Source organism: Aspergillus alliaceus (genome assembly GCF_009176365.1).
Source record: "Aspergillus alliaceus strain CBS 536.65 unplaced genomic scaffold BDW43scaffold_8, whole genome shotgun sequence".
In the NCBI taxonomy this organism is placed as follows: Eukaryota; Fungi; Ascomycota; class Eurotiomycetes; order Eurotiales; family Aspergillaceae; genus Aspergillus; species Aspergillus alliaceus.
The window spans coordinates 861,172-888,834 of record NW_022474691.1 but is presented as its reverse complement, the minus strand read 5'-3'; the positions used below and the strand labels follow the sequence as shown (position 1 = coordinate 888,834).

At 49.8% G+C, this 27,663-nt stretch overlaps 11 protein-coding genes across 11 annotated transcripts; 6 read left to right on the top strand and 5 right to left on the bottom strand.

Annotated features, from left to right (window-relative positions):
• Positions 1-1,611: 1,611 nt before the first annotated feature.
• Positions 1,612-2,977, bottom strand: BDW43DRAFT_308370 (uncharacterized protein; the record flags this gene model as incomplete). The annotated part of the gene is made up of 5 exons (XM_032046491.1): positions 1,612-2,021; positions 2,090-2,154; positions 2,213-2,330; positions 2,398-2,761; positions 2,831-2,977. The coding sequence occupies 5 exons, from the start codon at positions 2,975-2,977 to the stop codon at positions 1,612-1,614; spliced, it is 1,104 nt and encodes a 367-aa protein (XP_031903530.1).
• A 314-nt stretch (positions 2,978-3,291) lies between these two features.
• Positions 3,292-5,761, top strand: BDW43DRAFT_242226 (cytochrome P450). The gene is made up of 3 exons (XM_032039689.1): positions 3,292-3,988; positions 4,081-4,506; positions 4,565-5,761. The coding sequence occupies exons 1-3, from the start codon at positions 3,838-3,840 to the stop codon at positions 5,551-5,553; spliced, it is 1,566 nt and encodes a 521-aa protein (XP_031903529.1). The 5' UTR covers positions 3,292-3,837; the 3' UTR covers positions 5,554-5,761.
• Positions 5,762-6,141: 380 nt separating this feature from the next.
• Positions 6,142-8,250, bottom strand: BDW43DRAFT_323752 (uncharacterized protein; the record flags this gene model as incomplete). The annotated part of the gene is made up of 2 exons (XM_032049819.1): positions 6,142-8,131; positions 8,186-8,250. 2 exons carry the CDS (start codon positions 8,248-8,250, stop codon positions 6,142-6,144), a joined length of 2,055 nt encoding a protein of 684 aa, XP_031903528.1.
• Positions 8,251-10,855: 2,605 nt separating this feature from the next.
• Positions 10,856-12,640, top strand: BDW43DRAFT_267465 (uncharacterized protein). The gene is made up of 3 exons (XM_032041002.1): positions 10,856-11,101; positions 11,158-11,337; positions 11,397-12,640. Exon 3 carries the CDS (start codon positions 11,896-11,898, stop codon positions 12,376-12,378), a length of 483 nt encoding a protein of 160 aa, XP_031903527.1. The 5' UTR covers positions 10,856-11,101; positions 11,158-11,337; positions 11,397-11,895; the 3' UTR covers positions 12,379-12,640.
• A 624-nt stretch (positions 12,641-13,264) lies between these two features.
• Positions 13,265-14,271, top strand: BDW43DRAFT_308367 (uncharacterized protein; the record flags this gene model as incomplete). The annotated part of the gene is made up of 3 exons (XM_032046490.1): positions 13,265-13,411; positions 13,476-13,766; positions 13,819-14,271. 3 exons carry the CDS (start codon positions 13,265-13,267, stop codon positions 14,269-14,271), a joined length of 891 nt encoding a protein of 296 aa, XP_031903526.1.
• Positions 14,272-15,174: 903 nt separating this feature from the next.
• BDW43DRAFT_308366 (uncharacterized protein) lies at positions 15,175-17,624 on the bottom strand (the record flags this gene model as incomplete). Its single annotated transcript, XM_032046489.1, has 2 exons — positions 15,175-15,970; positions 16,036-17,624. The coding sequence occupies 2 exons, from the start codon at positions 17,622-17,624 to the stop codon at positions 15,175-15,177; spliced, it is 2,385 nt and encodes a 794-aa protein (XP_031903525.1).
• A 1,357-nt stretch (positions 17,625-18,981) lies between these two features.
• Positions 18,982-19,399, top strand: BDW43DRAFT_308365 (uncharacterized protein; the record flags this gene model as incomplete). The annotated part of the gene is made up of 2 exons (XM_032046488.1): positions 18,982-19,079; positions 19,135-19,399. 2 exons carry the CDS (start codon positions 18,982-18,984, stop codon positions 19,397-19,399), a joined length of 363 nt encoding a protein of 120 aa, XP_031903524.1.
• A 140-nt stretch (positions 19,400-19,539) lies between these two features.
• On the bottom strand, positions 19,540-21,289 carry BDW43DRAFT_323747 (general substrate transporter). Its single transcript, XM_032049818.1, has one exon. The coding sequence runs from the start codon at positions 21,238-21,240 to the stop codon at positions 19,618-19,620; it is 1,623 nt and encodes a 540-aa protein (XP_031903523.1). The 5' UTR covers positions 21,241-21,289; the 3' UTR covers positions 19,540-19,617.
• A 520-nt stretch (positions 21,290-21,809) lies between these two features.
• Positions 21,810-23,155, top strand: BDW43DRAFT_308363 (aquaporin-like protein; the record flags this gene model as incomplete). The annotated part of the gene is made up of 5 exons (XM_032046487.1): positions 21,810-21,915; positions 22,055-22,262; positions 22,320-22,870; positions 22,933-23,003; positions 23,069-23,155. 5 exons carry the CDS (start codon positions 21,810-21,812, stop codon positions 23,153-23,155), a joined length of 1,023 nt encoding a protein of 340 aa, XP_031903522.1.
• A 546-nt stretch (positions 23,156-23,701) lies between these two features.
• BDW43DRAFT_242061 (uncharacterized protein) lies at positions 23,702-25,472 on the top strand. Its single transcript, XM_032039688.1, has 2 exons — positions 23,702-24,224; positions 24,288-25,472. The coding sequence occupies exons 1-2, from the start codon at positions 23,833-23,835 to the stop codon at positions 25,429-25,431; spliced, it is 1,536 nt and encodes a 511-aa protein (XP_031903521.1). The 5' UTR covers positions 23,702-23,832; the 3' UTR covers positions 25,432-25,472.
• Positions 25,473-25,566: 94 nt separating this feature from the next.
• On the bottom strand, positions 25,567-26,802 carry fmaF (Fe(2+)/2-oxoglutarate-dependent oxygenase fmaF; the record flags this gene model as incomplete). The annotated part of the gene is made up of 2 exons (XM_032046486.1): positions 25,567-26,011; positions 26,783-26,802. The coding sequence occupies 2 exons, from the start codon at positions 26,800-26,802 to the stop codon at positions 25,567-25,569; spliced, it is 465 nt and encodes a 154-aa protein (XP_031903520.1).
• Positions 26,803-27,663: the final 861 nt, after the last annotated feature.

The window sequence follows — 27,663 nt, the reverse complement described above, 5'->3', positions numbered from 1 at the left end:
GTTTTCATTCGACATTCCCATCCCCCCCTCCCGCTGGAATCCCGCAGATCGACACCTTGTTTTCTTCGTACCTCTGGTTTACTTCCCTTCCCCCCTCTTCTTCGGAAAGGGAAGGACTAACTACAAGGTATATTTTACGGGGTAGAGTTGATTACTCGTTGCTCTAGAATTTGAGATTGACTCTGGCCCGGAACCGACCCGGAAGGCACCATGCCATCATCTAGGGCTTCATCCCGACGGTGGTGCCATGGCTGTTTGGTGGCACAACATCAGTTCCAGAATAGATAGATACAGTCGGTACGGTACCTTCCAGGGAGGTCTCCTCATTGTTAGTTAGACCTGTTCCAGCGAAAGTGGGGACTTGATGTTTCGATAGTCGTGCAATCATAATATTCCATCAACAGTGCCAAAGTACCGTCCGTAAAGCTTAGAGAAGGGATCTGCTCCCCTCCCCTAATCGTCCAGCCTGTCATAACTAAGCCCGAACGAGTATCTCCTTCGTCAGCTTCAGTGGCAATGGCTCAGATCGTTTTTTTGCCCGCTTTTGTGGGGAAAGGCCGGCTTGGCAAAAAAGATGCTCAAGAATACGAGGCTCGATAACGCCACTTTGATCTTCCAACAGCAGACGTTTGATCGTTTGATCGGAGATGCTGGCCCTCAATGGAAGGATAGTATCTCAAAGTGTGTACAGAATATAGCAATTGACGGCGCACAGTCCTTCCTGGAGAACGAATGCATTTTCTAGACTCTTTCCACCCTTCCGATCGCCTCCCTTGATATTTTGGACATGCGAGTCTGCCCACACTCTGGACTCCACCACAAGGGCCATATGACCCAGGGCGAATTATAGCTAATGCGGTTCAATGGGCAGGGGGATCTTTTCCGAACTCCCATTGGGCCAATCCGTTCCCATCTCCACCTGCCATCCGTGTGATCTCTCTAGATAGCTGAACTGTGAAGCAGAAGGTTTTACGGAGTTTCCCGAATTTTAATCTTCGTAGATTGGAAAACCCCTACATGAGTACGGAGTAGTGGTCTTTCGATTCTCAAGTCATTGATCTCCATTCGGAATACTGCACGATTTCGAAAATGGGACCCACTTCATGCCGAGGCCGCGAGAGGATGGTGTCAACTCTGCAGTATACACCACGAGAGGTTGTTCTTGTCAATGGTTTGCTAGTATTTATTCATTCCCATCTGAGGGATTACTCGTATACAGACATGATCAGGATTGGGTAAACTAAAGAAGACTCCTTGTTGTCAACACGGCCGGATATATTCCTAGACACATATATATATATCCTTACTTCACGGGTCTGTCAGATCCGTGTAGGGCAAAACGGAGGACAACACCAATTCGGACCTAGCTAAGAATTTTTCTTTATCACGGTATATATATCTATACGCGGGATTCTAAGACTACTGGTCGGGCGTGATACACTAGAACTCAAGTGAGTCGCCGGACCTCAGTCCTCTTGAAGAAGATTGCCCAAGGAGTTTACGGCAAGAGGAAAAAGAAAATAAAACCAGAGAACTAAGGAACGAAAAAAAAGTTATTAAATTGAGTAGCAATTAATATATATCAAACCAGTGTACATGGCTGCCTAATCCCTAATTCCTGTCGACATGCACCTCCTGCTGAATGCGAATACGATCCAGATATTGCGAATTCTCTTGCTGAGCACTGGCCACGAGAGCCTCTTCGTCCTGTTGCCCGGTCTGGCCATGATGTTCCTCAGGCTCAGGCATAGCGACGGTACTGGTGATCGTGGTCAATAACTCGTCCTTACGACCGGCCCGAGCGAAATTCCTCATGGGCATCGAAAAGGTGGGTTTGCCCCGGTTACCACTACCACTGCCACTGCTCCTTTCATCCTGTTGTTTGTAGCCTTCGTGGGATTCTTTCGCACTGGATCCGTGCACAATGCGACGGTAAAGGGGACGGACGGTGGGAATGCCTACGCAGATGAGCGTCGCCGCGAGCTCGACCGCCGACCAGATGATCAAGGGAACCGTGTCCTCTATGCGATCGACGGTTAGTGATAGGTCTTCCTCACCGGAAAGAAATTGCTGGTGGTACTGCACTTACCGGTGTAGTTGGCACTCGATAACCCGCCCAAATCAATGGTACGAATAATCCCGCAGATGCCGGCTCTATTGACCCATGTTGTCAGCAGGTGGCCAAGTGAAACCATACGCGTCGAAGACTCACATGAATCCAAGGCTTAAACTGATCGCGATCGTCATCTTCTCCTTGAATTTCATATTCAGCTCCCAAATGAAGATCCACGGGAGAATGGCGAAGTAGAAGTCGACAGCGGCACACCATGCTAGACCATCGGGAACCCATCAGGATCAACGAGGGAGGTCAGAAGGGGTCACGTCTGGGGAACATACAGCCGAGTAATACAGAGAAGGGAGTCACGGAGACGACAGTACGCCCGGGCACGCGCGGATCGTAAATTGAGTTGGATGGAAGGCGCTGGGTCCAGAAGATGATCGCGGTCAACACCGAGACAAGCGACAGGCTGACCATCGAAATCCAAATGGAGACTCGATGCCATCTTTTCACGACGATCCGGAGGAGGAAGATCCCCAAAGAAAGCTTTGCAATGGCCATCCCCAGCACCGCAAATGTCTGTCCAACCATCTCCATGTAAACGGCTTGGACTGCTTCATCCATCTCCAGGTTGGTAATGGGCTGTCCAAATCCATGCTTCCCGGCAATGGTGGTGAAAATGGTATACAGCAGGAGACACACCTAGTCTTCCGCGTCAGAGATGTCGGCTTAACGATCATGCAGTTCCATATGCGAGAAGCAAGAACTTACCCAACCCAAGTTGAACACATGATCGTCCAGCCCCAACGCCTTGAGGACGAAGATCCGGGTGTAGAGCCGTAGAGGCACGAAAATGAAGGAAATGAACACCATCACCCACATGATCGCAATGGCCTTGGGCGCCTGACCGGCTAGCATCTTGACTGAAGAAGGGAGATCACGGTGGGGAGGAAGATTTGATTTGGTTTAGCGAGGAGCAAGACGTTCTGGTCAGGGGATTAAACTCCATTCAAATTTGGGGATTCGGTCAGGGAAGACAGTGTCTCTACAAGAGTAGATATACGCGGGTGAACTATACACGGTACTTTTGGTGCACATTTTACCTCAACCGGCAACTGTGAACTATCAACTACTCTTGTCGTTCAGATACCCCTTTGAGCTACCTCCTAAGCCTCTTCAAGGGGGAAAATGTGAACATCCCGAACCCATCTTGAGAGCAATGGTTATACCTAGTTGATGAGGGGATCCCAGTACGAGGGAAGAGTCTCCCCGGATACTCATCATATTTGAGCGTGTACCGATCGACTGGACCCGTAAATAGGGTTTCTAATAGTGTCTGTGCCTACCTGTCAAGTGGACAAAGCGCAACGGTGGCCGCTCCGGGCAAGTGGACCTGTCGAATGTTAACATCCATCGAGTGCCAGTTGCCTCGCCCAAACGAGTAAAGGAACTCCTCGCGGCAGCCGGAGGAAAGCTCCGCAAGAACCAATAATGCAGCTGTCAAAACGTACGTTAGATTCGGGGGAACCGCTGGTGGAGGACCAAGAAGTTTTGTGGCAGGGGACACGGACGTCTTCAGAGCGCGCTATCTACATTAGTTCGGGTTCTGGACCCAGTTTCATAGCGTCAGCTCCAGGTGCACTGGCCAATTGTACACGACGATCATCTAGTGGACCTGAGATTCAGGACGCTCTAAATACCGAGACTACTCATACCCTGGTCCCTCCGATTTTTACTTGTTTCATTTTAGGAGCTTCATCCTGGATTCCCAGCAGAAAATGGGAATTTTGCTATTCTTAGCGCCTGACCTTGGCTGGAAAGGTCTGGTTATCTCACTAATTGGCACTCTATGGATAGCCCTGTTCTTGTGGTATCTGGCGACCTATCTCATTTCCCCTTTACGCAAGATCCCCGGTCCTTTCCTTGCCGGTGAGTTGTGGAAGCTATTCGCACCGGGGGCTGGCTGGCTGGCCTGCCGCGTCATACATTCGCTAGTATCGTCGCTGACCCTCCGGGCGTAGGATGGACCAATCTCTGGCGGGCGTACCATGTTACGCAGGGGAGGTCCCAGGTCGTTCTACATGAACTTCACCAGAAGTACGGACCGGTGGTGCGTATCGCGCCCAATGTGGTTGACTTGGACCTCCCCGAATTGGTCAAAACCATCTATAACACCAAAGGAGACTATCGAAAGACTGAGTTCTACCATGGTAGTAGTGCCAAAAACAACGGCCGCATCATTTACAATCTCTTCAGCGAATGTGACCCAGAGATTCACGCACGACAGAAGCGACCGATCGCCAAACACTACTCCCTGACTGGTGTCCTGGCCTTGGAGCCCCATATTGATCAGGTCATCCGGTACTTCTGCCAGAGGCTCGAAGAGGAGTTCATCGATGGAGTCAATGCTGGCACGACATGCAAGCTGGATCAGTGGTTACTGTTCTGTGAGTTTAACCTTTCTCTTCATCTCATCGACCAGCAAAGCATTACTGACTCGAATAGACACATGGGACGTGGTAGGGAAGGCCACCTTTAGCGAGCCCATCGGGTATCTGGAGAAAGGGTATGACTTCGACCGTACCATTGCCATCTCCGATAAAGCGATGGACTATTTCTCTCTCGTGGGACAGCTTCCAATCCTGGATCATCTTCTGGATAAAAATCCCGTCTACCGCATGGGCCCTCCGGCGTTTGGTAATATCACTAATATCTCGATCCAACATCTAGTGGACCGACTCCAAGGCAAGGACACCAGCTACCACAACCTGGAGCAGCCCGACTTCCTCGATCGATTTATTGAGGCTAAGGAGAAGTACCCCGATATTGTGGATGATGGCCAGATCATTTCATACCTGATGATCAACATGATTGCCGGCGCTGATACAACTGCCATCACACTCAATGCGGCCATCTATTTCGCATTGAAAAACCCCCGTGTTTGGGCACGCCTTCAGGATGAGGTCCTCGCGTCCCAATTCGACTCTGACTCGATTATCCCATTCAACATCGCGAACGCCTTGCCATACCTCAACGCCGTCATCCGCGAGGCAATGCGGATGCATCCAGGGGTCGCCATGACGCTGGAACGGTATGTACCACGAGGTGGACTCAGCCTGCCAAATGGGCAATTCATCCCCCAGGGCTGTATCGTGGGTATGAATCCCTATGTCATTGCTCGGAACCAGTCCGTCTGGGGCGAGGACGCCGATGTATTTCGGCCGGAGCGATGGCTGCGTGATGATTCCCATGAAAATGAGGAGGAGTACCAGACACGCTTACGGTTGATGAACAATTCTGACCTTACCTTTGGTGCGGGAAGTCGGATATGCATTGGGAGACACCTCGGGCTACTTGAGGTATACAAGGTGATGGCTACTCTTGTCTCACGCTACAATATCGAGCTGGCCGACCCCCACCGCGACTGGAAGACTCATAACAGTTTCTTTGTTCGGCAGGAGGGTATTGATGTGAAGCTGTCTCGTCGCTCTTAGTGGAGTTGGTAGAGCATATTTTCCTTTTTATTAATCGCGGTTGTCTCCTTTTGTGTGTGTTGGACTTTTTCTGTGCTCTTAGTACATACTCACTACAGAGACGTAGTAATTTTCGCATGTATCAGGACTCCTCAAGAAAAACAAATGGGTCTGAGGCTGTCATCGTATATATCTGTCTAGTCTAATGTGAACATTTACAGGGTTAATATGTATCTGATCCAAGTGTATGGGACGGAAAAAGAGTCGCTCTCTGCGACGCCATAAACACGAAGCTATCTACGTCTCATGCCATCAATACGAGTTAGGCGCGACATAATTCTATTTTGTTTATCTGAGCAGAAGGATGAGTAAATCAAAAATAGCAGTAATACTCTTCACATCCCCGGTAGCTGACATCAGATTGCTGGATTGAGAGGTAAACAAATGTATATACATAATATTGGTTCATAACACCAGCTGCGCCTTGATATTGCCCAGCATGAAATAATAAGAAAAAAGAAGCAAGAAAAGGAAGAAAGACATCGCACAATTGAGTACACGGAGGCTTATTTTTCTAAACATTCAACCCCCCCTTCATCGTTTGATATGTTACAACCGGCTCGCCTTGAAGAATTCCTGCATCCCCTCAGGCGCCGTCCATGCCTTCTCCACGGTACTCCCTGTGTTTGCCGGCAGTTGTTGGGTCCAGCTCAGTAGGCGCTCATAGATATTCCCGTCCTTGCACCCTAATGCACTGCAGAGGCTACTATCCGTAAAGTCCCACGCATCTGTCAAGGCAATGATATTCGGGAGAAGATCAGCTAGAAGCTCGATAATATGGAGGCGGGCCACGTTGAGTTGGCCATGAGTGAGTAGCCCGTATTCAAGGAAGGAACCCGACGCAAAGGATAATCCCGGAGTGACGATTGTTGTGAGCGCAAACAAAGAGAATAACTGAGACAGTACCCGCGACAGTGGCGCATCCCCCGTACTTGTAGAATATGTCCGCTCTCGGAAGGATTTTAAGACGATGTATTCCACGTATCCCTGCCCGGCTGACAAGGTCGACATCATGCACTTGTTCCACGCTTCTGCTGGGGAACAGCGACCACACATCTCTGTGTAGGAACTATACGCAGCGGCGAGTAGTCGCTGAGAACGTTCCTGATAGATGGACAGCAACGTGCGGCCATTTAAAAACTCGCCCTTCTCGCAACCTGGCGTGCTAGCCGGAGCCATTCCGCTATTGAGGTATGCGCGGACGCCGTCCATATAGCCCTTAACTTCTACATCAACGCCATGGCCGGCGCACGACGCTTTGACCTGCTTAAACAAGTATGTCATGAGCTGCTGCCACATGACATAGTTCTCGCCCTCGAAGGTGACGGTAGCAGACACTGTCCCCTCGATCTCTGGGAGGCCGGACAGTGCAACGAATCCATGGCCTCCGCACATCTTGCGTGCATCGGTAGCACCAGTGCTAGCGATGGTAGTCGCCCATGCTTTCAGGCCTGTGCTGAGGGCGTGCATGAATGGCAACCCCGTATGGATGTCGTTAGCCTGTTCGCGGATCAGACTTTCGTACTTCAAGTCGAAGTCTTTGGCGGCGAATAGAATTGCATACGATTGTGCGATGAGGGCCAGCAGGCGGTAGTGCTGAGATTGGAAGACCACAATTGCTCGTTCTTCCTGTTCTGCCGCGTCGGCAAACATCAGCCTGCCCTGCTCTCGGACAGTAGAGTACCTCGCGGCGATCGTCACGGCCTGGGCTAGTCCAAAGGCAACGCATCGGACAATGTTTCGCCGTGTATCAAGCATGGTTGAGTAAACCCTCTTAGATATTGGGAGGGTATCTTTCTGAGTCTGTGTCTGACTATACGTGCCCTCGCGGGAAACCTGCGCATGGCCAGCCAGCAGACTGCTCCGGGGGACAACCAAGTATCTGAACCGTGCGTAGCCGTTACACGTCCCATTGTAGGCTATTTTCATGCCTAGGTCGCCGAGCTCTACCCCGTATACGGGGGTGAAATCATCCAGAGAGCGAATCTGAACCATGAACATATGCACTCCATGGTCCTTGCCTTGAGTGATCAATCTTGCCGCAACGAGGGCATGGGAGCAGCTGAAGCCCAACCCACCTGGCCAGTACTTGACGGAAGTCGGGGTAGGTGAATGGATCGTGAATGTATCCGTTTCAACATTGAAGGTTGCCGTTGTCTCGATGCCACGGACAAATGTCCCGTGGCCCAATTCCGTTTGAGCATATGCGCCATTGATGCTCATCTGGTCGATCTGTGGTAGCCAGTGGCGCTGTTGTTCCGGTGTGCCCTGCAACTCTATTGTTCGGCGAAACATGAGGAAATTCATGCCGAATGGAGATGAGTTGCATATCTGGTACCGTTCGTTCAACCACTGGAAGTGGCTGTGGTTGTGGGCTATCATGTCACTCGTGATGACGCGCGCCCGTCTGACCCCTTCGAGATAGAGCCCTTCACGGTCGAGGCCTGAGTATATGTGCGGCAGCTTCATGCTATCGAGTAACCCCAGGGAGCTCTCTACGCGGTGGAACGCCGCTCGTCGGGAAACGACTGTTTCGTCGCTGTTGCGCTGGTCAGCTTCCAAGTATGGGGGGTAGATAAGATAGTCGTAATACTTGTCATATATCATCACTGTCAGTTTTGTGGGATCAAAGGTGGACGATGCTCTGGCCTGATCCATCAGATCTACCTGCCGGTTCCGCTTGGCCATTGTCGATAGATTGTTCGAGGGACAATTGGATTTGGGATAAAGTAAATTTCGTGTCAAAATTTAGGGTCTATTTAAGTGCAGGCCATGTAGATATATGGGAGTGTCTGTCTGAGTCTGGAGGCAGAGGCTATGCAATGTTTGCCCTTTTAACCCTGGGCGAACCCTGACTCATGTAGCATCATCTGCCTTGGGGGTGAGCCCTTGGGCACAGGGCCGATGACCCATCTTCACTGGGTTATGCCCTTACACGTAAAGGCCTATGGCATTCGAGGGTGGTCAGGTCTCTAATCGCGGTGCATTCGGAAGGTTTTGAGCTACGAAAGTGCACTAGGGACTCCTTCTAGTTACACTATACTCTTTGTCTCACCCCATTGGTCTTGTAGACAAGCCAATGAGACTTGAAGGCACAAAACGTCTGCCATATGCCACTCTCCAATGACTGAGACTGACTCCCATCAGGTCGTATTGTCATCCAATATTAGGCCCATGGCGCTCCATCTGTACGAGATGTACGAGAAACGTGGGCTCTCTGCCCCCACCTTCTCCCATGTAGAATGATATTGTTCGCACATGTGAGTGAGTGGGAGTAAGATACTTTCATCAATCATCCTTACCTGCAGGGGGCCCAGCCTACTCTACCCCGTTGGCACGTCAAATAATGTGTCGTTTACCAAGGCTCTGGTTCTAGTCCTAGTGGAAAAAGGATGTTCCCTTAGGGCTGTCGATATTTCAGATAGACATTACTGTCTTCACCGCAAGCGCTCCATGGCGTTCTCTAAGGACCTTTACTTTTCTATCGCGTGTCTCTCTTTGTATGAAACAGCATGCCTTTCCCGAATTAGAATCGGGATATGGTTCTCGTATAGATAACTTTGGCGGGGACATTAATATCAGCCCCAGCTATAATCCACATGCCCAGTGGGCGGGACTCGACTGAGACTAATGATAAGGGTCCTATATTGATCGTGGCGAGAGGGAAGGAGCTACGTCGAGAGTACATACATGGCGCACATTCTACGTCGGGAGAACGTTAAGCTCAGTTTATTGGCTGCCAAGTGCGCTGGCTTGTCAACGTTTCTAAAGTTACGAAAGGCTTGCTGACATGAGTTTCTTTCCTGGTATACGAGTCTGACCATGGATACCCAGGAAACCTTAACTATTTGGTAATTGAAGCCACCTCAACTCATAATAGCCATGATTAGAACATACCACCTGGGTGATTCTAGAGCACCTGAACATCCACTGAGGCCATCAGAGCTGGACTACTGGCTCAGGTGGGAGGCATACCTTCGGCCGCAGTCGACATAATACCCCCACAATCGATTCCCATTCCTACGCCAGTCAACCGCAGTATCAACCAGGAAGAGAAAGAGAACTTAACCTCTATGCTATTTTCAGCTCGAGAGTTGAAACTCGTCATAGCTCGCATGGAATGTGGAACGGCGCAGGGATGGACGGGATGATAGCGTCTCGGCAACCTCGGCAGGTCCATGCTTATAATCCTGCATCAGGGCCATTACCCTGCCATGCTGTCAGGTCGAGACCTGAGAAGACATGCAAATATAATCCAGTATTGCATGGGGATTGATCATGTGGGTGGTACCTAGCCCCTGGTCGCGCGGCTATGGCGCAAACAGGGACGAAACACGTAGCCACCACAAAGGAAGGCAAAAGAAAAGATCGAGAAAAGAAAAAAAGAAAAGGGAAAAAGTTCGCGTTACAGCCAGTGTATCCGAGTTATTCCAAGGCAAGCACTAGAGAAGCACGATGCACACACCACAAGTAGGCAGTGTTCAGCGAAACGCGTAGGACCCCTATAAGGCCAGCCTTGTATCCAAATCCAGGCCGACAGCCCCCAACCGAGAGGCTCTACTGCAAAAGCCTTGGTAGACTCGGTCGTCATCGGTACAGCGGGCATAGATAATTTATCAGCTTCTTCGCACTGCCGGCCGTGGATCTACGGGCTGACCATCGCATATTGCCACAGGTAGATCTGGACGATGCGCCCCATCGTTCATGAATGGATTTGACTTGCCAAGAGCCGCTACGCGAACGGGAAAGAATGCATTTAAGAGTTTCACTATACTTTCTGGGCGTTCGTCTTTACGTTCTCCCACCTTGTTTAGCGGTCTACCCGCTGGGCGTGGAGATTCAACCCGTAAGAAGAACCCTGGGCCATAGTCAATCCATGGTGAATACATAGTATCCGCGATAAGAGAGGTATTAATATGTTCTCGTGAATAGGTTAGGTTGGAAAATCTCTCTCCGCTTTGTGCAAAAAAAAAAAAAAAAAAAAAAAAAAAAAAAAAAAAAAAACAAAAAAAAAAAAAAAAAAAAAAAAAAAAAAAGCCGTCTCACTGGCACCCCCATTTCTTCAGGCTCCCCAAAGTCCGCCCCATGGCCGCCGAAACCTGCATGAATGGACGAAAAAAGTTAAGTTCAGGAACTAAAAGAGGACTCCCGCAGCTGACCAGAGGGTGCATACGAGGGTATGAGGGGCACTGGACTGTTTCTTCCTCACTGCCCCCCGGAGGAATTTCAAACCCACCTCATGTGTGTTACTTTTTTTGCCCTTCTTTCTCCCCCCCAACTTCGCGTCACCCTTTGCTTTTCGGTTTTTTGGTCTTTCGTTATTACAATTATTTACATTGCATTCATCTCTATTGCTTATTACCCGCGAGGCTACACGATATACTACTAAATTAGGGCTGCGTGGCTGGGATACCTTTTCTGACTCAGCCCGACAGCCTTGTTAAATTATGCGCTAGAAAGCCACCGAGCAAACATTCCCACGGCTGAGGGACCATCTTCGCTAGTGAATGTAAGGAATAAAATATGTCTTGGGCATAAACCTAATAACGAGCCAATACCTTGTAGTCTCCCGGTAAAATTTGAGGATACTATATGAATACCAGTATATCTCTTGACATCCGCGATGCAAATTTCACCTGGCTGATAAGGATCTAGAAAGCTTGGGAGCTGGGATCGACCGTCTAGACATTGCATACGGTGGGGCTGGATCGTAAAGGATTGCAGGACAGACTGTAGCTGTACTGAGTATGATCCACATAACCCCATCCTGCATAAAAAATGGGAAACTGAGACAGATCCCCTAGCTAGTATAAGCCTTCGAACGGTCTTCGATCCCTACAACCGGTATCTGCGAGCCAGATCCTTCCGATCACTGATCACCCAAATTTCAGTCCTCACTTAACCCTCTACAGCGTAAGCGCTGGTAATTCCGACGGTACTCATGCAGGAACACATCGGCGAGGTTTTCCCGCCTGGATGTAGCTGTTCTTGCCACTGTGAAGGAGTTTGCTTTCGTAGACATCCGAACTGAGACTCGGACCAGGAGAGCTGCCTATTACCCCGGTCGCAAGGGACTCATAATTGCGTCGGGATAAGTGAACTTCGGTCGTCGGGCCAGGGGAAAAGTGTTGGGGACACAGTCCGAGCTCAGATGGCAAGAGCTTTTCGAGGAGAGCCGGTGTTCATAGGCTGTTGATTTCCCATGCCAACAGGAGCTTACCAATGGCGGTGGAAGGGCGCCCATCCCACTTCTACTAACAGTCATCAGGTCCTGATTGAACGTGCTTCTCTAGGGCGACTTGAATGAGATACCAGGACAGCACAAAAAGACCTTTGAGGGGGCTCATTCGAGGGTCACCCTTCAGTGATGTACGGCGAGAAAGCTCCCATCCCAATACTCCCCGATGGACAACAGTTCTTCTAGCGTATATTGATTGTGGAACCATTGTAAATGGTCTGATAGGCGCGGTCAACGCGCCATCTCGGCCAACTCCAGCCTATCACACTATCTATTCGATCTTCACAGAAGGGGAGTCGTGTCACTGTGACGCAAATATGGGGGGGGCTTTTGGTTTTGGTTTTGGAGAACGACAAAGGCTGTGGAATCAATTCCGAATCCTCAAGGGCTTCACAAGCGTTATGTTTATGACAGTCCTAGTAATTTTTTACCTTGACCCAAGCCCGGTTTTCTGTGCCTTCAAGAGGGTCATGGCAATTAATGTTGCGACTCGCATGTACATTACATGCGAGTCGCAACGGCATTCTCGGTTTGGTGCAAACAGATGAACTGATTTATGGGTCCTAATAGAGTGTTGATAGTCTTGCCTAACCCTATCAAATAATTGCTGATCCAGTAGAGAACGAGGATGCCACGTTGGGTGATGTACCTGGACATTCCCGACATTCCACCATTGTTTTGTAAGACATGATCCAAGGAATTAGCATCCGCATGGTATGACGAGATATTCGGTGCATTCCAATAAATTTACTGCTTAACTGTACCATCGCAGCTTTCTTCAGTGACAGTGCTTTAATACCTGGTGTTAACCGATCATAGGTTAAGGGCATCGACGATATCACTCACCCAGCGAACGTGAGAAGAATGCCTTAGCTTCCAGGCCTGAGCTTGTGTCTTACCGCCTGCCGGATTCAGTCGATTAGCTCTTCTCTTTCAGAGGCTAGTTTCTATTAGTCAGTGGGCTAGTACCAGACAGGTTAGTTGTACGGGTCACGAGGCCAACCGCTAAACAAAGCAAACATGAAGAAAAAAGTTACAAACACATTGACCTGGGATTGATACGAAGGAGGAAAATCTCATTCTACCTACAATACAATACACTAGTAACTAATCCGTGAGTCTAGCTTTCTACCCCCTCATGTGGACGGACAGCTCGATGAAGATGTTAGTTTTGAGTTCATATCTCAACCTCTCACACCCCAGTACGAGACAAAAGCTTTCTGCTTAGTGTTACGTGGGTTAGCAAACCGGTTCTGCCTGGGCCTTGGATTGATCCACTGACATGTCTCCTTTAATGACATCCGCGTCGTGATATACCAGAGTTAGGTCTATATCGGACAATGATAGGCCGAGCCACGTCCGGTCAAACGTCTCCACCCATGTGGTCGCGGGTTCTGACATGTCCGGTCCCGCTCGTCGGGAGTGGTATAGTCCATGACGGTACCGGTTCTGCCCGCATATCTTTTTCTTTGCCCTGTCCAGACTCTCCGCGGTGTAGGTCCCGGGACATACTCGTTTTCAGCGTTGGCTGAGCGTCTAATGGGGAGGAAGAAGGCCAAGGACTTCTTGAAAGACAACAGGGTAAGCCCACTGTACAAGGTATCCTTATGCCATATTGCGCCAAAGCGTACGTGATCGTAATCAGTGTCGTCGTACATCGGTTCTTGCTCATCATCGTCATCCGTTTGGTCCTCCTTTGTCTCCCACCCTTCTTCTTCTGCCTTCGGCTTCTCGGGGTGTGACTGGAGGAGAGACCTCGCCGCTCATTCAGTTGCCACCTTGGATTCAACGAGACGAGAGTCAATATCTGAACATACTCGTTTTATTCCCCGTGATCTCAGCAGGTCTCGACACGATGCGGTCCGCCATCCAGCGCGAGGTGTATGCAGTTACTCAAAACCTCATGCTGCAGGGTGAAAAGAAGAGGGAAGTGGTCGTAAATTTAATTCCGTGAGGATATGATCGGCCGGCCACCCAGCACGATCTAGTGCGCGTTTGGAACGGTTACCAAAGTTTTTGGTGGCCTTTATGGAAATTATGAGTTTTCTCTTCAAGTTTCTAGTCGGCGATGTGCATCCGGCCCAGTTCGGGCCATCTATTGCCGTGAATGTAATCCGCTGTATATCACGCGGAGCTCGTTGCAGACCGTCATCTTGCCAACGGAGAGCAGATTCAAGTGGTTTCCCGAGCTGAAAGCAACATTGGAGGAACAAGGGTTCATCAACCCCCACCGGGATGAGTTCATATATCACCCCGACCAGCGGCTTTTCGTGAACCGCCCGCCCTGGCTCCTGTCAAGCCAGGCGGCAAGGACTGCACTGATCTTTTACCTCACTCGCCGTATTAATCAAGTCTTCTTTATTGACCGACATTTCGCGATCGATCAGACCCTTGTCGTAGCCCAGTTGTATGAGCGATGCTTTGCCGGTCTCGACGCATAGACATCCCCTGCCCAGAAGTTCTTGGCCTTCGGTATGGCCGGATCCGCGGTCGTGTTGTCCACAGTACGTTGATGCAGTTTGATTACCATCGTCATCGGCGACTGGAGGACTACACTACTGATATCAAGGTGCTCTACAGACCTGACTGGCCGAGAGATAGGTGACCTCATGGAATGATAAACTACGAGTAGACAAATATGAGCCCAATGACGACGAATATCAAGCCTGTCACACCGATCATGAGAGTCTATTACGACGATTATGGGGTCCATTACGACAGACCATTTGATTAGCCATCCCCATGTGGCGAAGGAAGTCAACATTTCCTTCAGTCAAATTCATTCAACATGAGGCTTCTTCCGGCGTAGCTCTAGCACTAGACCATTCACTATATACTGAGGTATACACAAATTCTAGTCATACTTGCTTAGCAACATTTCGCGTCTGCCACACATATCCGAGGCTCAGAATCTTTCCAGTAATCCGCCCGTTAATGGTGTTAACATAATCCACGATCCAAATCGCCGAGGAGCGGAAGGAAGAGCCCTGTAGACAAGTCCGCGATCTTCCTCAACTATATCGCGGCATTGATATAGACGCACTGGTACTACAAGTCAGTATATGAGTCTCCCGGGCACCACCAGGCCACAATAATAGTCCTGCTAGTTGGCCGTCATATGGTCCCCTGAGGAATTAAGGACAACTAATAACGATGGCATAGCGGCCGGTGATGTAGGGATCTTCTCTGGGTAGTCTTTGGTTCTGTTCTCTTTCTTTCTGTGTTTCTCCTAGGCTTTCCCTTCTTTCATCCATATGCTTTATCTCATTCGCGTTTATTATTTTCCCCTTAAGCCTAGTTGGGCCTCCGAAGAGCGCTGTTAAATTCGCACAAGGGTCACGAATCTATCCCGCATACAACTCCCCATGCCGTGGCCTTTCCACTGTCTGTGAAGTCAAGCAGCAATGGCCCGGCTGGTCGCCCTCCTGGTATCGCACGGCACCCCAGGAAAGGGGCTTACCCGCAACATCGGTATCCACCTCAGGGGGGTGGCACGCCGCGCTGATGGCAATACTGCAGCTCCCAACCACCGGGATGTCCGACTTCAACCTGAAAGAACTGACAGTGGTGAGCACCGCAAACATCACAACCCCGAGCGCGATCGCGCTGATGATGGCCAGGGGACTGTATCCACAGGCGGTAATCACGCCGCTATCGCTCGCATTCGGGAAGTGGGTGTTGGGGCGCGTTAAGAGCTCGTTGTTGGGCTGATAGATCTTGACATTGATGAGGAAGATCGATTGCGAGATCAGCCAGTGGAAAACCGTACTGCACGCGAGCAGGGGGAGCGAATATTTCCAGGGTAGCTGAAGCCAGTAGGTTTCTCTCTGTTCTCCCCAGGGAAGGGTCACTCGCAACGTGGTGGGCCGGTAGGCGAACCGACTCCATTCGTAGGCAGATGCCATCCCCGTCAGCACGGCGTTGTACATGAAGTATAATCCCGACAGCAGAAGCTGGGGCAGGTTTGCCACTATCGAGGTGGTGACGATGGACGCCGCCGTCCCACCACGATAGGCGGATGTGCTGACGATCGCATTCAAGCTGAGGGCCCCAAATCCCATGGAGAACGCGTTGCGTGCCCCGACGAGGTTAATTCCCTTGAAGAGAAAGACAAGACCGACGATAATGCTGGCGAGCCATCTAGTCACGTCCGAGTCAGTACTATACAACGGATTAATGCAACCAAGGCAAATCATATGACCTACAGCAGGATACATGCTCCCCAACGCCTCACAGAAGTGCCTTGATAGCATCGCGCTAACCAGCCATGTCGACGATCCCAGCGTTGCGTAAGCAATTCGTCCGTGTCGTCTGGGATTGAGAACATCGTGTCGTCTAACTTGGACATGAGGCATCTCCCCTTGGACGCCATGTCCGGGGCCCGTAAAAATGAATCCAATGCATCGCCGATCGTTGCGAGGGTTGGCTGGCGCAATATCAGCAAGGACAAGATAATAGAACCGAACTTGATTGCATTACATGCAATGGCAATGTACAAGATGACCGGGCTGTATAGCAACTGGCAGGTATGGATTGCATCTGCAACAAGACAATGGTCGATCTCGTAGTGTTCTGGTAAGATGGTCCAATTCGTGGCATTCTTTGCCGCTGCGGAGCCGCTGCATTGATTGTATAAGATGGCATCCGGGTGGCACATCCAGGAGTACGTTTGCGACAACGCGTTGGGCCGCCAACCCGTTCCATTGACCTTATGGTACTGGCAGGCAAAGGGCACCGATGCACTATCCCAGTCCGTATCCCAACAATACTTTTCGCTATCACTCCCTTCGCCCCAGCTGTGACACAACCCGCTGCACCAGTGCTCAATCTGATCAGGGTAGTCGAGGGGATGGAAATAGGCCAGCACAGGCAGAGTTGTATTTCCTGGGGGTGGGAATATCCGCGATTGATTCAAGCCCTTGGACTGTTTGGTCACGGCGAGCATGTTGAATGACCGTCCTTCCAGTCCAGCTTCATAGGCGGAGATGCATTCTCTAGGATCCATCTGTGCCAGGCTGCTACGATTGTTCTGGGCTTGATCAAACAGCCAGCAAGTGACATAGCTGGACAGGTCGGTGGACCGGTACTTCTCCATGGCCTGATCACTACAATCGAGGCCAATGCCCCTATGACTGTCGACAAAGTCCCTGGTGACGACGAGTCCGCTATATTCATTGAAGGTTGTGGTCATCACCACCGCCGAGTTCCACAACAGGTGCAATGGAAGCGTGCTGAGCAGGAGGACCAGCCATAACCCAGCTTTCGGCCATCCAATAAACGACAGGTTACGGATCGAATGGACGCCAATGTCCAACCATCGGTGTTTAGCGTGCGCTTGATCCACCTGGGCCCGCGTGGGGGCCGTCAGACATTGCATGTTGTAATTGCTGGCCCCGACGAGCACGGTCGCGATCACATTGAGGGCGTAGTGTAATCTGCTGTCCACGCTTCGTATCTGGCTGCAAGTGCCCTCCTGCATGATCCCCAGGTCATTGCTGTTTGGCGGGTATTTCCGTCGAACGTAGATGGTCGCCACGACATTGAGGCAGAGGCAAATTCCTACCAGAATACAAGAAGCCACCGCCCCGACTCGCCATCCATGAAGGTGATTGGGCTCCTGGACCTTAGCCGGCAATCGATTGTACCCTTTACCCGAGCGCAGGACCGTTTGCGAGTACCAGGCTTTGGTGGACGTCCATGTCGATTGCCGCTTCTGTGTTGGTGTGTTCTCTGAAAGTTCGACGACCTCGGCCACGGCCTCGGCCTCGAGGAGCTTTGTGGAATCAATTGTCATGAAGAGGTGGTTGTCTTGAAGGAATCAGGGGCGGAGGGAAGTTGTGTGTAATCCTGCCGATCCCATCTCAGCCTCGCCTTGGCCCACGGGTCTCTCCAGGCTGATTCGCTGTTTCATCACTCGGAAGTCGATGTAACCTCAAGGGAAAACACATTTTCCCTTGATTTGGGGACCGTGAAGGCTTTCCCATTGACGCATGAGGCTCGCTCGTTGATGAAACCAAATATATTGGCTACGACAATATGAGGTTGAAACAGGAACCTAATCCTCGGGAATTCTAGCGGCCCAGGTTACCATAAGAAAACGAGGGCATTTTTATGAGTAAATTGGATTGATGATTTCTATGCGTTGAATTAGAATGGCTCAGTGAGACTCCTTCGTCGAGCGACCGCTTGAATAAGATTGTACCATTCTATCCCCCTTGAAGACCTTCCCTTCTTTTTCTGATGCATGCAAGCTGAGGCTACCGATGGATATTGAGGTGAATCTTGGCCTAAGGTAAGAGTACATGTATTGAATATGCCCATGAAGTTACCTAGAATCGCGGGCAGCTGACATATATCTGGTGAATAGGTGCTTTGTGGATTCAAGTGCAATATTGAATTCTTTAGTAATGAGGCCACATATAAGAGCACTCATGATTCCCACCTAGATAGGCCTTCTTGGTAGATCTTTGGCATCATCAATGGATCATTTCCTGATCATACAATACGAGTATCTTACGATATCTTCTACAACATGTAATACTATAAGAGCCACCCGTCAAGCAGTCGAAAGCTATCGTCTTCAATTATACAACTCTCCATATATATATACATCATTGTCAGGCTTCTCGCTTTCATATTCAACTCTCTACTCATGATGCTCTCAAAGGATGGATAGAAATGGTAGTTCAGGGAATAAGGTCAAGATGATGTGAAATTCTCTCTCTTCCTCTTCTTCTCTTTCCCCTAACGATCTTTTCCTCATCCTGCCTCAACACCGATCATTCCGAACTAGATGGCACCTCTCAAGAGCTATGGCTAGGCTGCCGTCCATTTTAGGGTTCAAAAGAAACGAATGTCCATCATTGACGGAGGTTTTGGACCAGAGGATGTGACAGCGTCAAATTCTCATATTGCGCAGAAGCTCGTCTATGGAATGAGGATATAACGTCCATCAAATGCTCGCTATATCGGTCTAGTATCTAGAAGATTTGGAGGTCTCTAGACAATCATAAGTGATATACTCCGGTCTATACTACTAGCACCAACCTACTAGGTGACGCCGGCTATGCGCCCAAGTATCAGGATCACTGGGGGCGCTATCAGGAAAGCAATTTACCATTTCCAGGCGGTTACGTCGGCTGTCCCTCCCCATGGCTACAGTCGCTCGAGATGATCTAGATGAGATCTCTGACGCGCTTTCTATGATCCAGCTTGCAAGTGTTAAAAAGCAACTGGCCCGTTTACTAGAGTGAGACACTACCGTTACTTCCTTTATACATTGCTACTAATCTGCATCGCTTTAGCTTCATGCGCCGCAAGGGCTACGACCTACAGGAACAGCATCCCATTTTCCTCCGCTACGACAGAACGCATGATAGGTTTTATCTAGTAGATCCTACCTTCATCGGTTTACCGAGCCTGAGGATAAGATATCAATTCCCATTGAAGAAAGACGATGTGTTTGTTGAGCCCTTAACATCTGGTGACTTCCCCATGGTGAGAAGCTGCAGGCAAGCGAGGCTCCAGGGCAAAGCGCGTCTAGAGAGCATGCTCGTGAGCAAAGAGTAGAACAGGGCAAGGGAGAGTTGGGAGCAAACATCTGGACAAGAGAACCCCTACTGAAGATAACACTGGGAAATCATTGTCTGCTAGTGAGAGGCCCACGGTATCAAATAGTTAAATTGATGTATTCAAGCTCCTCGGGAAGTGCATACAGCAATTGGAGTGAAAGTTGATAGCTTAGCTTAGAAAGCCAAGTATAGCAATTCGGGACAGTGCCATCTTTCTTAGTGATCCCGTTCTTTCGTCCCTCCTATCAAGTCCTCAGAATGCGAAAACAGATTAACAGGGGTGCTTGCGAACTGTTGGGCACTGACGCCTTTCTCAAAAAGTATGTCCAGCTCCGCATACGTACGCCCCTTGGTCTCGGGCAATCGGAAAAAGCTCCAGGTTAAGAAGATGAAATTGATTCCCGCCCAGAAAAAACCAGCTTTGCCTTTCCAGTTCCACGCAGTAGGATTCAGCATATATGGACCGATGACCCCACTAAAGATACTGCCCACATTGTAGATATTTCTCCCTAAACTGACGGTCTTCGCGCGGAGCCGTACTGAAGACACTTCGGACACAATCGAATAGCAGACCGTGCCCACCGTAAGTTGGTAGCAGAGCGAAAACACCAGGAGCAAGCTTCCTGCTGCCCATTGGGCCCCACTGTCTCCTGTTGGCGCAAGGGATGCGAACCCGATCCCCAGTAGCAGCAATTCAAGGACCGCCAGTCCAAGTAGATAGAGCTGGCGATGACCTACATGTGCCATAAGGAACCAGGATCCGAGCACGCCGACAAATCCAATAGCGTACTCGCCAATGGAGAGCGTAAAGGAGTTGGACTCATCCAATCCAGCCTGAATGAAGAAGTACGTAGAATTGTTCATGAACGAGCTTCCACACAGCTGTTGTGCAGCCCAGGTGAGACAGCAGATCTCGGTACGACGCAGGTTGCGCCCTTTGAAACAGTCCCAGATAGATGTCCCTTTGGTGGCTTCCTGTTCGATTTGGTTTGTGTACGTCATTACCTCCACCGTGTCCTCGATACTGAAGGAAGGATCTGCAGTAGGCACTGCGAGGCGCCGAAGCGCTGCCTTTGCTGCCTCTTGCTTGCCATTCCGAACAAACCACCACGGTGACTCGGGCGCCAGAGCCACGCCAACGATCAAAGGCACTGGCCACATCCACTGGAGAGCGTATGGAATACGATACGCCCACTGGTCAGAGCGCCGTAGCATGGCCCTCAGAAGACCGGAGGCGATCAGCTGGCCAATGACCCAGCACAGATTGATATACGTCGTCAAATATCCACGCAAGGCGACTGGACATACTTCCGAAGCGTATGTGGCTGGCAGAGTCTGGAAGATCCCCCAAGGAATGCCCATCAAGATACAACCCACTTGCAGAACCTGGACCGAGGGTGCGAAGAACGGGATGAATATAAATCCCGCGATTGCCCCGAGAGCCCCAAGCATCGTTTTCCTATATCCAACGCGTTCGACTAGCAAGCCATTGAGAAAGAGTCCGACGATTTCCCCAACAGCTGCGCCGTTGTAAAGCCCTGTCTGCCAGGCCGCGGACAGCTCATATTTGCCGTTAGGTTGAAGTTGCCCATAGCGTTTGGTCCATAGAGGGAAGGCAAAAAAGGACGTAACAAGAAGTAAGTCGTAACCTTCCATCACAACCGCCGTGGACAATAAGATAGACCAGGCGATCGCTTTGGGGTATAGATTCACGGCTTCAGACAATGACGCCTGTCGTTCCTTTTCCACTGTTTGCTGGATTCGATCCTCACGGTCTCTAATGATCCGGTGCAAGTCATGGTCTTCGCGGGTCTCAGTTTTCTCCAGCTTTGGGTCCATATTGACGTTAAAATCTCTGTCGTAACCTAAAAACGGTGCTGCATTAGTATTAAACCAGCCTAATGAAGCCTGAGGGAAGAAAGAAAGCAAAGAACTAGAGGGATACTTGGTGTCAGATGCGTAGAGCTCAGATGGGACGAAGACATTAAAACCCCCCCCCTTCCTGGTGTAACAGCGTAGTTTCTCTCCGCTGCTAAGTGAGAGTGCAACATTTATTACTCATCTACGTCTTGAACTGGAGAAAGTATTCACTCAATCAGGCCAAATTAAATTCACCTACTTTCAACGGTGCTCTTTCATTCCGGCGTTGGCAGACGTCCCCTTACTTATTCTCTAGGCAAGAATGAATTCTCCGGTAAGGAGTAGACAAAAGCCAAGGCTCTAGATCGCTCCATCGCTTCCAACAGTTGGAAACGCGGCTCGAATCTTTCAGTTATTGGAAAGGTGGGCTTGGGTATTGTGTGTCGCATTGTATGTATGAATAGGAATGCATTCTTATCTTGCCAAGCGGGCTCACTCGGATGCAGCGAGCTCGGATTACCGAACTCTCCATCTCTAAGAGTGCCGTCATGTCGATTTCCGAGACGACTCGGAGCTCTCCCCAATGTGGCCATCATGGTTTTACCGAGTTGAATTGGTTGTCTAACGAAGCTCCCTCTGCTAACTCTCCCCTGAGTATAAAAATATGCCCTTATCCCACTTTCAGCCCCTTGTCTTATCTTGGATCACACCTGATTGAATAAGGGTGTGCGATTCGATGACTTGCGGTATGGTGGTGGCATATCTACCCGAATATGAGCTTCACGAATCACAGCATGGCTTGACGCCTGCGATTCCCCCTTCGCCGGACGGGTGGGAGGCAATCAGGTTTTTGTGATCGATCGCCGGGATCCGCGCAATGACAAGGACTTTCTGAAGGTGCCCGAAGCAGCCCCATGGATGACACTAGGAGAAACCTTTGATCCGGGCGGGTTTCGGAGACTCGATTTGTGGAAGTTTGCCTGTCTAGAATGCATCGGAGCGTGATTCCCGGCCCCTTCCAATCGCTCGGGCTCGCTAACATGATCAACCACAGCCAGCATGATGAATGTCTTTATCTCCGGCGGGGTCACCCTATATGCTCCCGCCGCCGTCGAGGCCCCAAAAACCGAAGTCGGGATCTACCATATCCTCACCTTCTTTTTGCCCTTGTTCGGCGGCATCGCAAATCTGGTACTGACCCCGTTGCTCATCTATACCTTTACCCCATCAAGTGGCTGTCATGTGAGTCCAACCATCACTCTGGCGACGTTTTTCGCTCGCATCATCTCGTTTCCCCGTGCCGTGCTGTATACAGCCAGCCAAACCCAGCGAGGCGCGCTGGCAGGATTTGGCATCCACACAGCCTACGGATCCCGCGCCTTCACTGTGGGAGGTTGCTATGTGGACACATCGTTGGTGCCGGTAGATGCCGCCCTCGTCATCGAGTTCTTTTCCTGCTTGATCCAAATTTTCCTCGCATTCGGAGAGGCCTTGGATCCTCGGCAGGCCAAGATCTTCGAACATGCCACTGGACCAGGGTTAGTCGGGGTGGCGCTGGGAGTAGTCTGTTGGGCGACCGCCTTCACGCGGCCGGGCTATAGTAGAACGAGTAAGCTTCTACACACAGTATTTGATGTGATGTGGACAGAGATAGCTGACGTTGCCGACCAGGTCTCAATCCAGTACGCTGTTTTGGTGCTTACGTCGCCTCGGAGCTTCCCAGCTATCATTGGATCCATTGGGTACGTTCTTTCTTCGCTTTCGTTCTGTCGCCTATCTTTGACACTTGATGTTGATGCATTTCTAGGTCGGCCCCCTTGCAGCAGCGGCGGCGGCCCATGGCTTTGTGTATTTCATCGATCCTCTCTGGACTAATCAGAGACAGGATACATAGTACTGTCTTGTATATTATCGCCAGATACCTCTGCCGTCGTCGAATAAATAAGATTTGATTCGAACGGGGAGAGGTTCCATAAGAGGAAAATATCTATAGATCAAGAAAGAAAAGGACTCCTCATTGCAAAGAAGAGAACAGCAAACACGTGGGAAGAGGTGCCCTAACCTGTAGCCAAGGAGTCGGTTTTATCCGCCCACCTTGATCCTAGCCCTAGCTGTTAACTATCCAGTGTACTTCTTGGCGGGAATATCGGTCTTGTGGGCGTGTATATATAATTGGCCGGATAGGAGGTCATACTACCGGATTCCATATATAACCCTCGAGTCTCTGCGGTAGGAGGATAGCGATGTAATTACGTGTCCAACGATCCCTCCCAGCCATGTATTTGAAGAAGCTGGAAAGCCCGAATAGGAAGAAGGTGAATCTCCTGTTTCTTTTTTGAGCTGCCAAGACGACTGGATTTCCCATTCGTCCTTCGCGGTGGGGTCGACCCCCGTTTGGAGGCTTAGACGATGGAGAGAAATACGAGTACGAGCAGGAAAAGCAATATAGAGCTTAATCAGCAAGGATTCAAGGAGATCCGAGTACCGCATGTTCCACTTGCACATCCATGTTAAATTCTACCGGATGCACAGCACGCTCGGGATATTTCTATTGAAGTAGACTGCGACGCCATGTCGCCCCCATGGAACCCAAGCACATCATGGCCGGAGGAAGACAATCCACCGAGTTACTCAGCGGCGACTCAATCAAGCGAGACACTGTCTGGATTGCTCGCGCCGCCTCCAATATATAATGCAATCGGACAGAGCCGATATCATGGTTCCACGTCTTCGCTGGCCCTGAGCCACTCCGATAGCGGTACGGGCGAAGGGAAACGCAGACTCCTCTTGATATACATCCACGGATTCATTGGCTCCGAAGAGAGCTTTCACCAATTTCCTAAGCACGTACACGACCTGTTGACCATCTCGCTAAGTAAATCTCACGTGGTCTATACAAAGATCTATCCTCGCTATAAGACGCGAGGGCCGGTGCACATCGCCCGAGACAATTTCAGCCGATGGTAAGAATACTAGAGTCTAGCATTTTGCTCTATCTCCATGGAAGTAGACTGAGTATGTACTAGGCTGTCACCTCACGAGTCCGCAGACCTGGATGTCATTCTCTTAGGTCACAGCCTAGGAGGCATTGTCGCGGCAGAGGTTGCGTTGATGCCATCTCAACCGGGACATGTCTACGTAGGGTTGAACCATCGAATATTGGGTCTGGTCAACTTCGATGTTCCTTTCTTCGGCCTCCATCCTCGCGTCGTGGCCACTGGAATTGGCAGACTGTTTCGCCACAAGCCGGACGAGACCAGCGACGCGAACGAATCTGCCGTATCTCTGGACGGCGTCGTTAGTGGTCCCGCTACGACGTTCAATCCTTCTTTTCAAAACGACGTAAAGCTAACGCAATGGACCGGTTGGGATGGTGCATGGCATTTTGCGTCAAAGTACTCTCATCATTTATCGAGGTCCATCTTGCAGTATGCGTATTCATACTATGATCATGCCGGGTGCATGAATAACTATCCCGAGCTGTTCAAAAGACACAAGCGATTATTGAAGTTGGAGGCAATTGATGAGTTAACCCAGGGACAACGGCCCGGTCATGCTCGAGTTAGATTCGTGAACTATTTCACCAAGAGTACGGGCACAGCAGTACCCGGTCGACTAGATAAGTCGCCAGATAAACACATAACCGAGACAGAGAGCAAGGATGAGCCTGCTCGGCCAACTTCTGTAAGCGCAACAGACATGCTCAGAGTGAGGCTCACACCAGGTCACCATCGGAGAAAATCAGCACCACACTCTTCCGTGGGAGTCGCCGACTGCCCCGAAGGGGAGAAGGAAATTAAGCGTCCAAAATCCAGCAGCGCCGAGCATCCATCATTACATTTGGAGTATGCGGTGACCAAGGTTGAGGAAAGCACTCTGCCGTCGGACCAAGGTCAGCCTTCCGATATCGACTGTGACAGATCAAGTCAGTCTATGGAAGCTCGCCGACAGTTCTGCTACCTCCCCAAGGATGTATACCTCGGCAAAGGACATCTTTGGATTCCAGTGCGCATGGACGGTATGGACGAGATCACGGCCCATCAATCAATGTTTCTTCCCCAAGGTGCATATTATGACAAGCTTGTCGGGGATACGGTAGCCCGTATTGAAGGCTGGATACAAGATGATCTGACGAAACAAGCCATTCTACATGGCGGTTTCTGTAAATAGGCACACTACAAGGTTATAGCCTGCTAATGTCGAATACCCCTACGTTTCATTATGTTGCCTGTGCTATTCATTATACTTGTATATAATGCCATCGGAATCCAACTTGAAAACGGTAGGATGATGGTGCTTATTTCATTAACGTGAACGATACATATCGTGCAGACACCAGACTACATTCAGTCTCCACGTTGACAACCAGGGATCGGGACATTGCAGGGAGAGATCGGAGTAGAGTCCCATAGACTTAGTTCTGGGGAGCGCAATGTTGGCCGTGTAGTTAGAGATGAGGAAGGTTTGGCCCAGGGCCGATTGGACCATCTCCACGGCCACGGGATGCGCGATCAGCTCGCGGAAGATGGAGTCCAGCTCCATCAGATAGAAGATGAGAACGTTGCTAGAGTTTGGATCCAGCCAGTCCAGATAGGTGGGATCACCTCGTCGTTCGCTCTCCTCCTTGGCTTTCCAGAGGCGATCGACGACCTCCTTTGCCTTCGTGTCATCGATTATATTTGGAACGACCGCCCATCCATCCTGTTTGAATTTGGCCTTGGCTTCTGCTGGTTGTTCCTGTCTCACCGCACTATGGTCGGTGTAATATGACAGGAGTGAACGGCTTATTGACAAAGACTGAACATTGGGGAAAAGGGAAACAGGCAATACAGAGGTAGTTATGGGTCTGTAGAGGAACCCGAAGCTTGACTAGACTTAGAACGCAGTATTCACCTCTCTCAAAAGCCGCAAGGGGCTCACTAAAGAGGTGGAATTAAGGGTCAATCAAGGAAATGAGTCCCGCCTGCTACTGGGGCTGGGAGAAGCAGCGTGAGGTGTTGGAGCCCATGCGGCCATTAGCGCGAGCGTATGCTTGTACGGTTCAGTTTTAAGACACCGTTACCTATTCATGTTGTACTTGGCTGATAGCATAATACCCCGCTGGGACTATATATTTGTAGCATTCCCAGTGATGGGATCCCTACACTGAGATCGTTGGGTACATTGAACGATTATAGGGCCTACAGGACGCAAGCTACTTTTTATCCCGTCTACCAGTAATCAAGATGTTTGTAGGTGTAAGTAATTCGAATGCTGAATCTAGGAATATGACAAATAGGGCTAGTTTCATGCAGTGGCACAAGATCATCCTGTTTCGTGTAGTTGGCCAATTCCACAGAAGTTTTCCGTAAGGGGCGTATACTCTGTACAAGCAGACTGTTGGGAGGATCTAGTACTCTCCTCGTAGCACTGTCAACCTTTTTCCATCCTTGCCAAGTAGCTGTCAATTAGTTGATATATATGCTGACCCATCAGTATGGGCCGGGGAGGGTTCAGGTTGTAGAGATTACATACAACGCACTCAAAGCAGTGGCCGGCCATTCTCCTTAGGCTGATAGAAATTTTGGAGGTATCTGCCACAGGGTCGATTGAACTATTACGAAAGAATGATGGAATCTCTCAACGTCTGAAGCATTCACATGGGTAACCGTGAGCATTTTGGCTTTCAACTTGGTTTATGGCGATACGAGAGGAGACAGACGAGCCCCTAAACCCAATGGTTGTTTGAGAGACATTTGCCCTTGGAGTACAGATATCCGTCCGTAGGCTAAGACTAACTATGTTCAACATCCCTGGCGCCTGTCCCGTTAAGTATCAGCAATACGCACCATTTAACGGCATTGGGGTTGTGGGGAGAAACTTTCATGCCAGACTGCGTGAGGCTGACGATTTTGTGAGTGAACTCTTCCAAAACACGCCGCGCCTTGGGGCTATGGTACCGTAGGTGATCACCTGACGCTCGATTTTTTGATATACAGTCACCGAGACTTTTTAGCAGTAATTTCAAAACACCATATCTTTGTCAATATGACTCTATTAAGGTATACAGCGCTCCTGAGAAGAGTAATACAATAATCAGTGAGTCCTCAACAACCAACAGGTTAAAGAACTTATAAAATAGATTAATTCTCTTACTAGAAAGGGTCTTCCTCCTACATATAAGATACTACAGAACTTTATAAAAGAGATTACAGGCACGAAGCCAGAAAACTATTGGTCAAGCTGTTTTTTAAAGGAATATAATAATTAGTTTATGTTATAGACATAGCGGGGTTAGGCTAAACCACTAAGCTAAAAAGACCAAAATATCCAACCTCTTGTTCGATACGCTAACCACCACCTATATATGATGTTATCGTAACAGTTTACTACTTGCTATATAACTAGGATTGCCTCTATACA

What these genes read in the sequence shown, in the direction of transcription:
- BDW43DRAFT_242061 (XM_032039688.1), top strand. Translation starts at nt 23,833, where the DNA reads ATGTCGCCCCCATGGAACCCAAGCACATCATGGCCGGAGGAAGACAAT. An exon ending in CGAGACAATTTCAGCCGATG is followed by an intron (nt 24,225 to 24,287) that starts GTAAGAATACTA and finishes AGTATGTACTAG; the next exon opens with GCTGTCACCTCACGAGTCCG.
- BDW43DRAFT_323747 (XM_032049818.1), bottom strand. Translation starts at nt 21,240, where the DNA reads ATGGACCCAAAGCTGGAGAAAACTGAGACCCGCGAAGACCATGACTTG.
- BDW43DRAFT_242226 (XM_032039689.1), top strand. Translation starts at nt 3,838, where the DNA reads ATGGGAATTTTGCTATTCTTAGCGCCTGACCTTGGCTGGAAAGGTCTG. An exon ending in CCCCGGTCCTTTCCTTGCCG is followed by an intron (nt 3,989 to 4,080) that starts GTGAGTTGTGGA and finishes CTCCGGGCGTAG; the next exon opens with GATGGACCAATCTCTGGCGG. An exon ending in GGATCAGTGGTTACTGTTCT is followed by an intron (nt 4,507 to 4,564) that starts GTGAGTTTAACC and finishes TGACTCGAATAG; the next exon opens with ACACATGGGACGTGGTAGGG.
- BDW43DRAFT_267465 (XM_032041002.1), top strand. Translation starts at nt 11,896, where the DNA reads ATGAGATACCAGGACAGCACAAAAAGACCTTTGAGGGGGCTCATTCGA.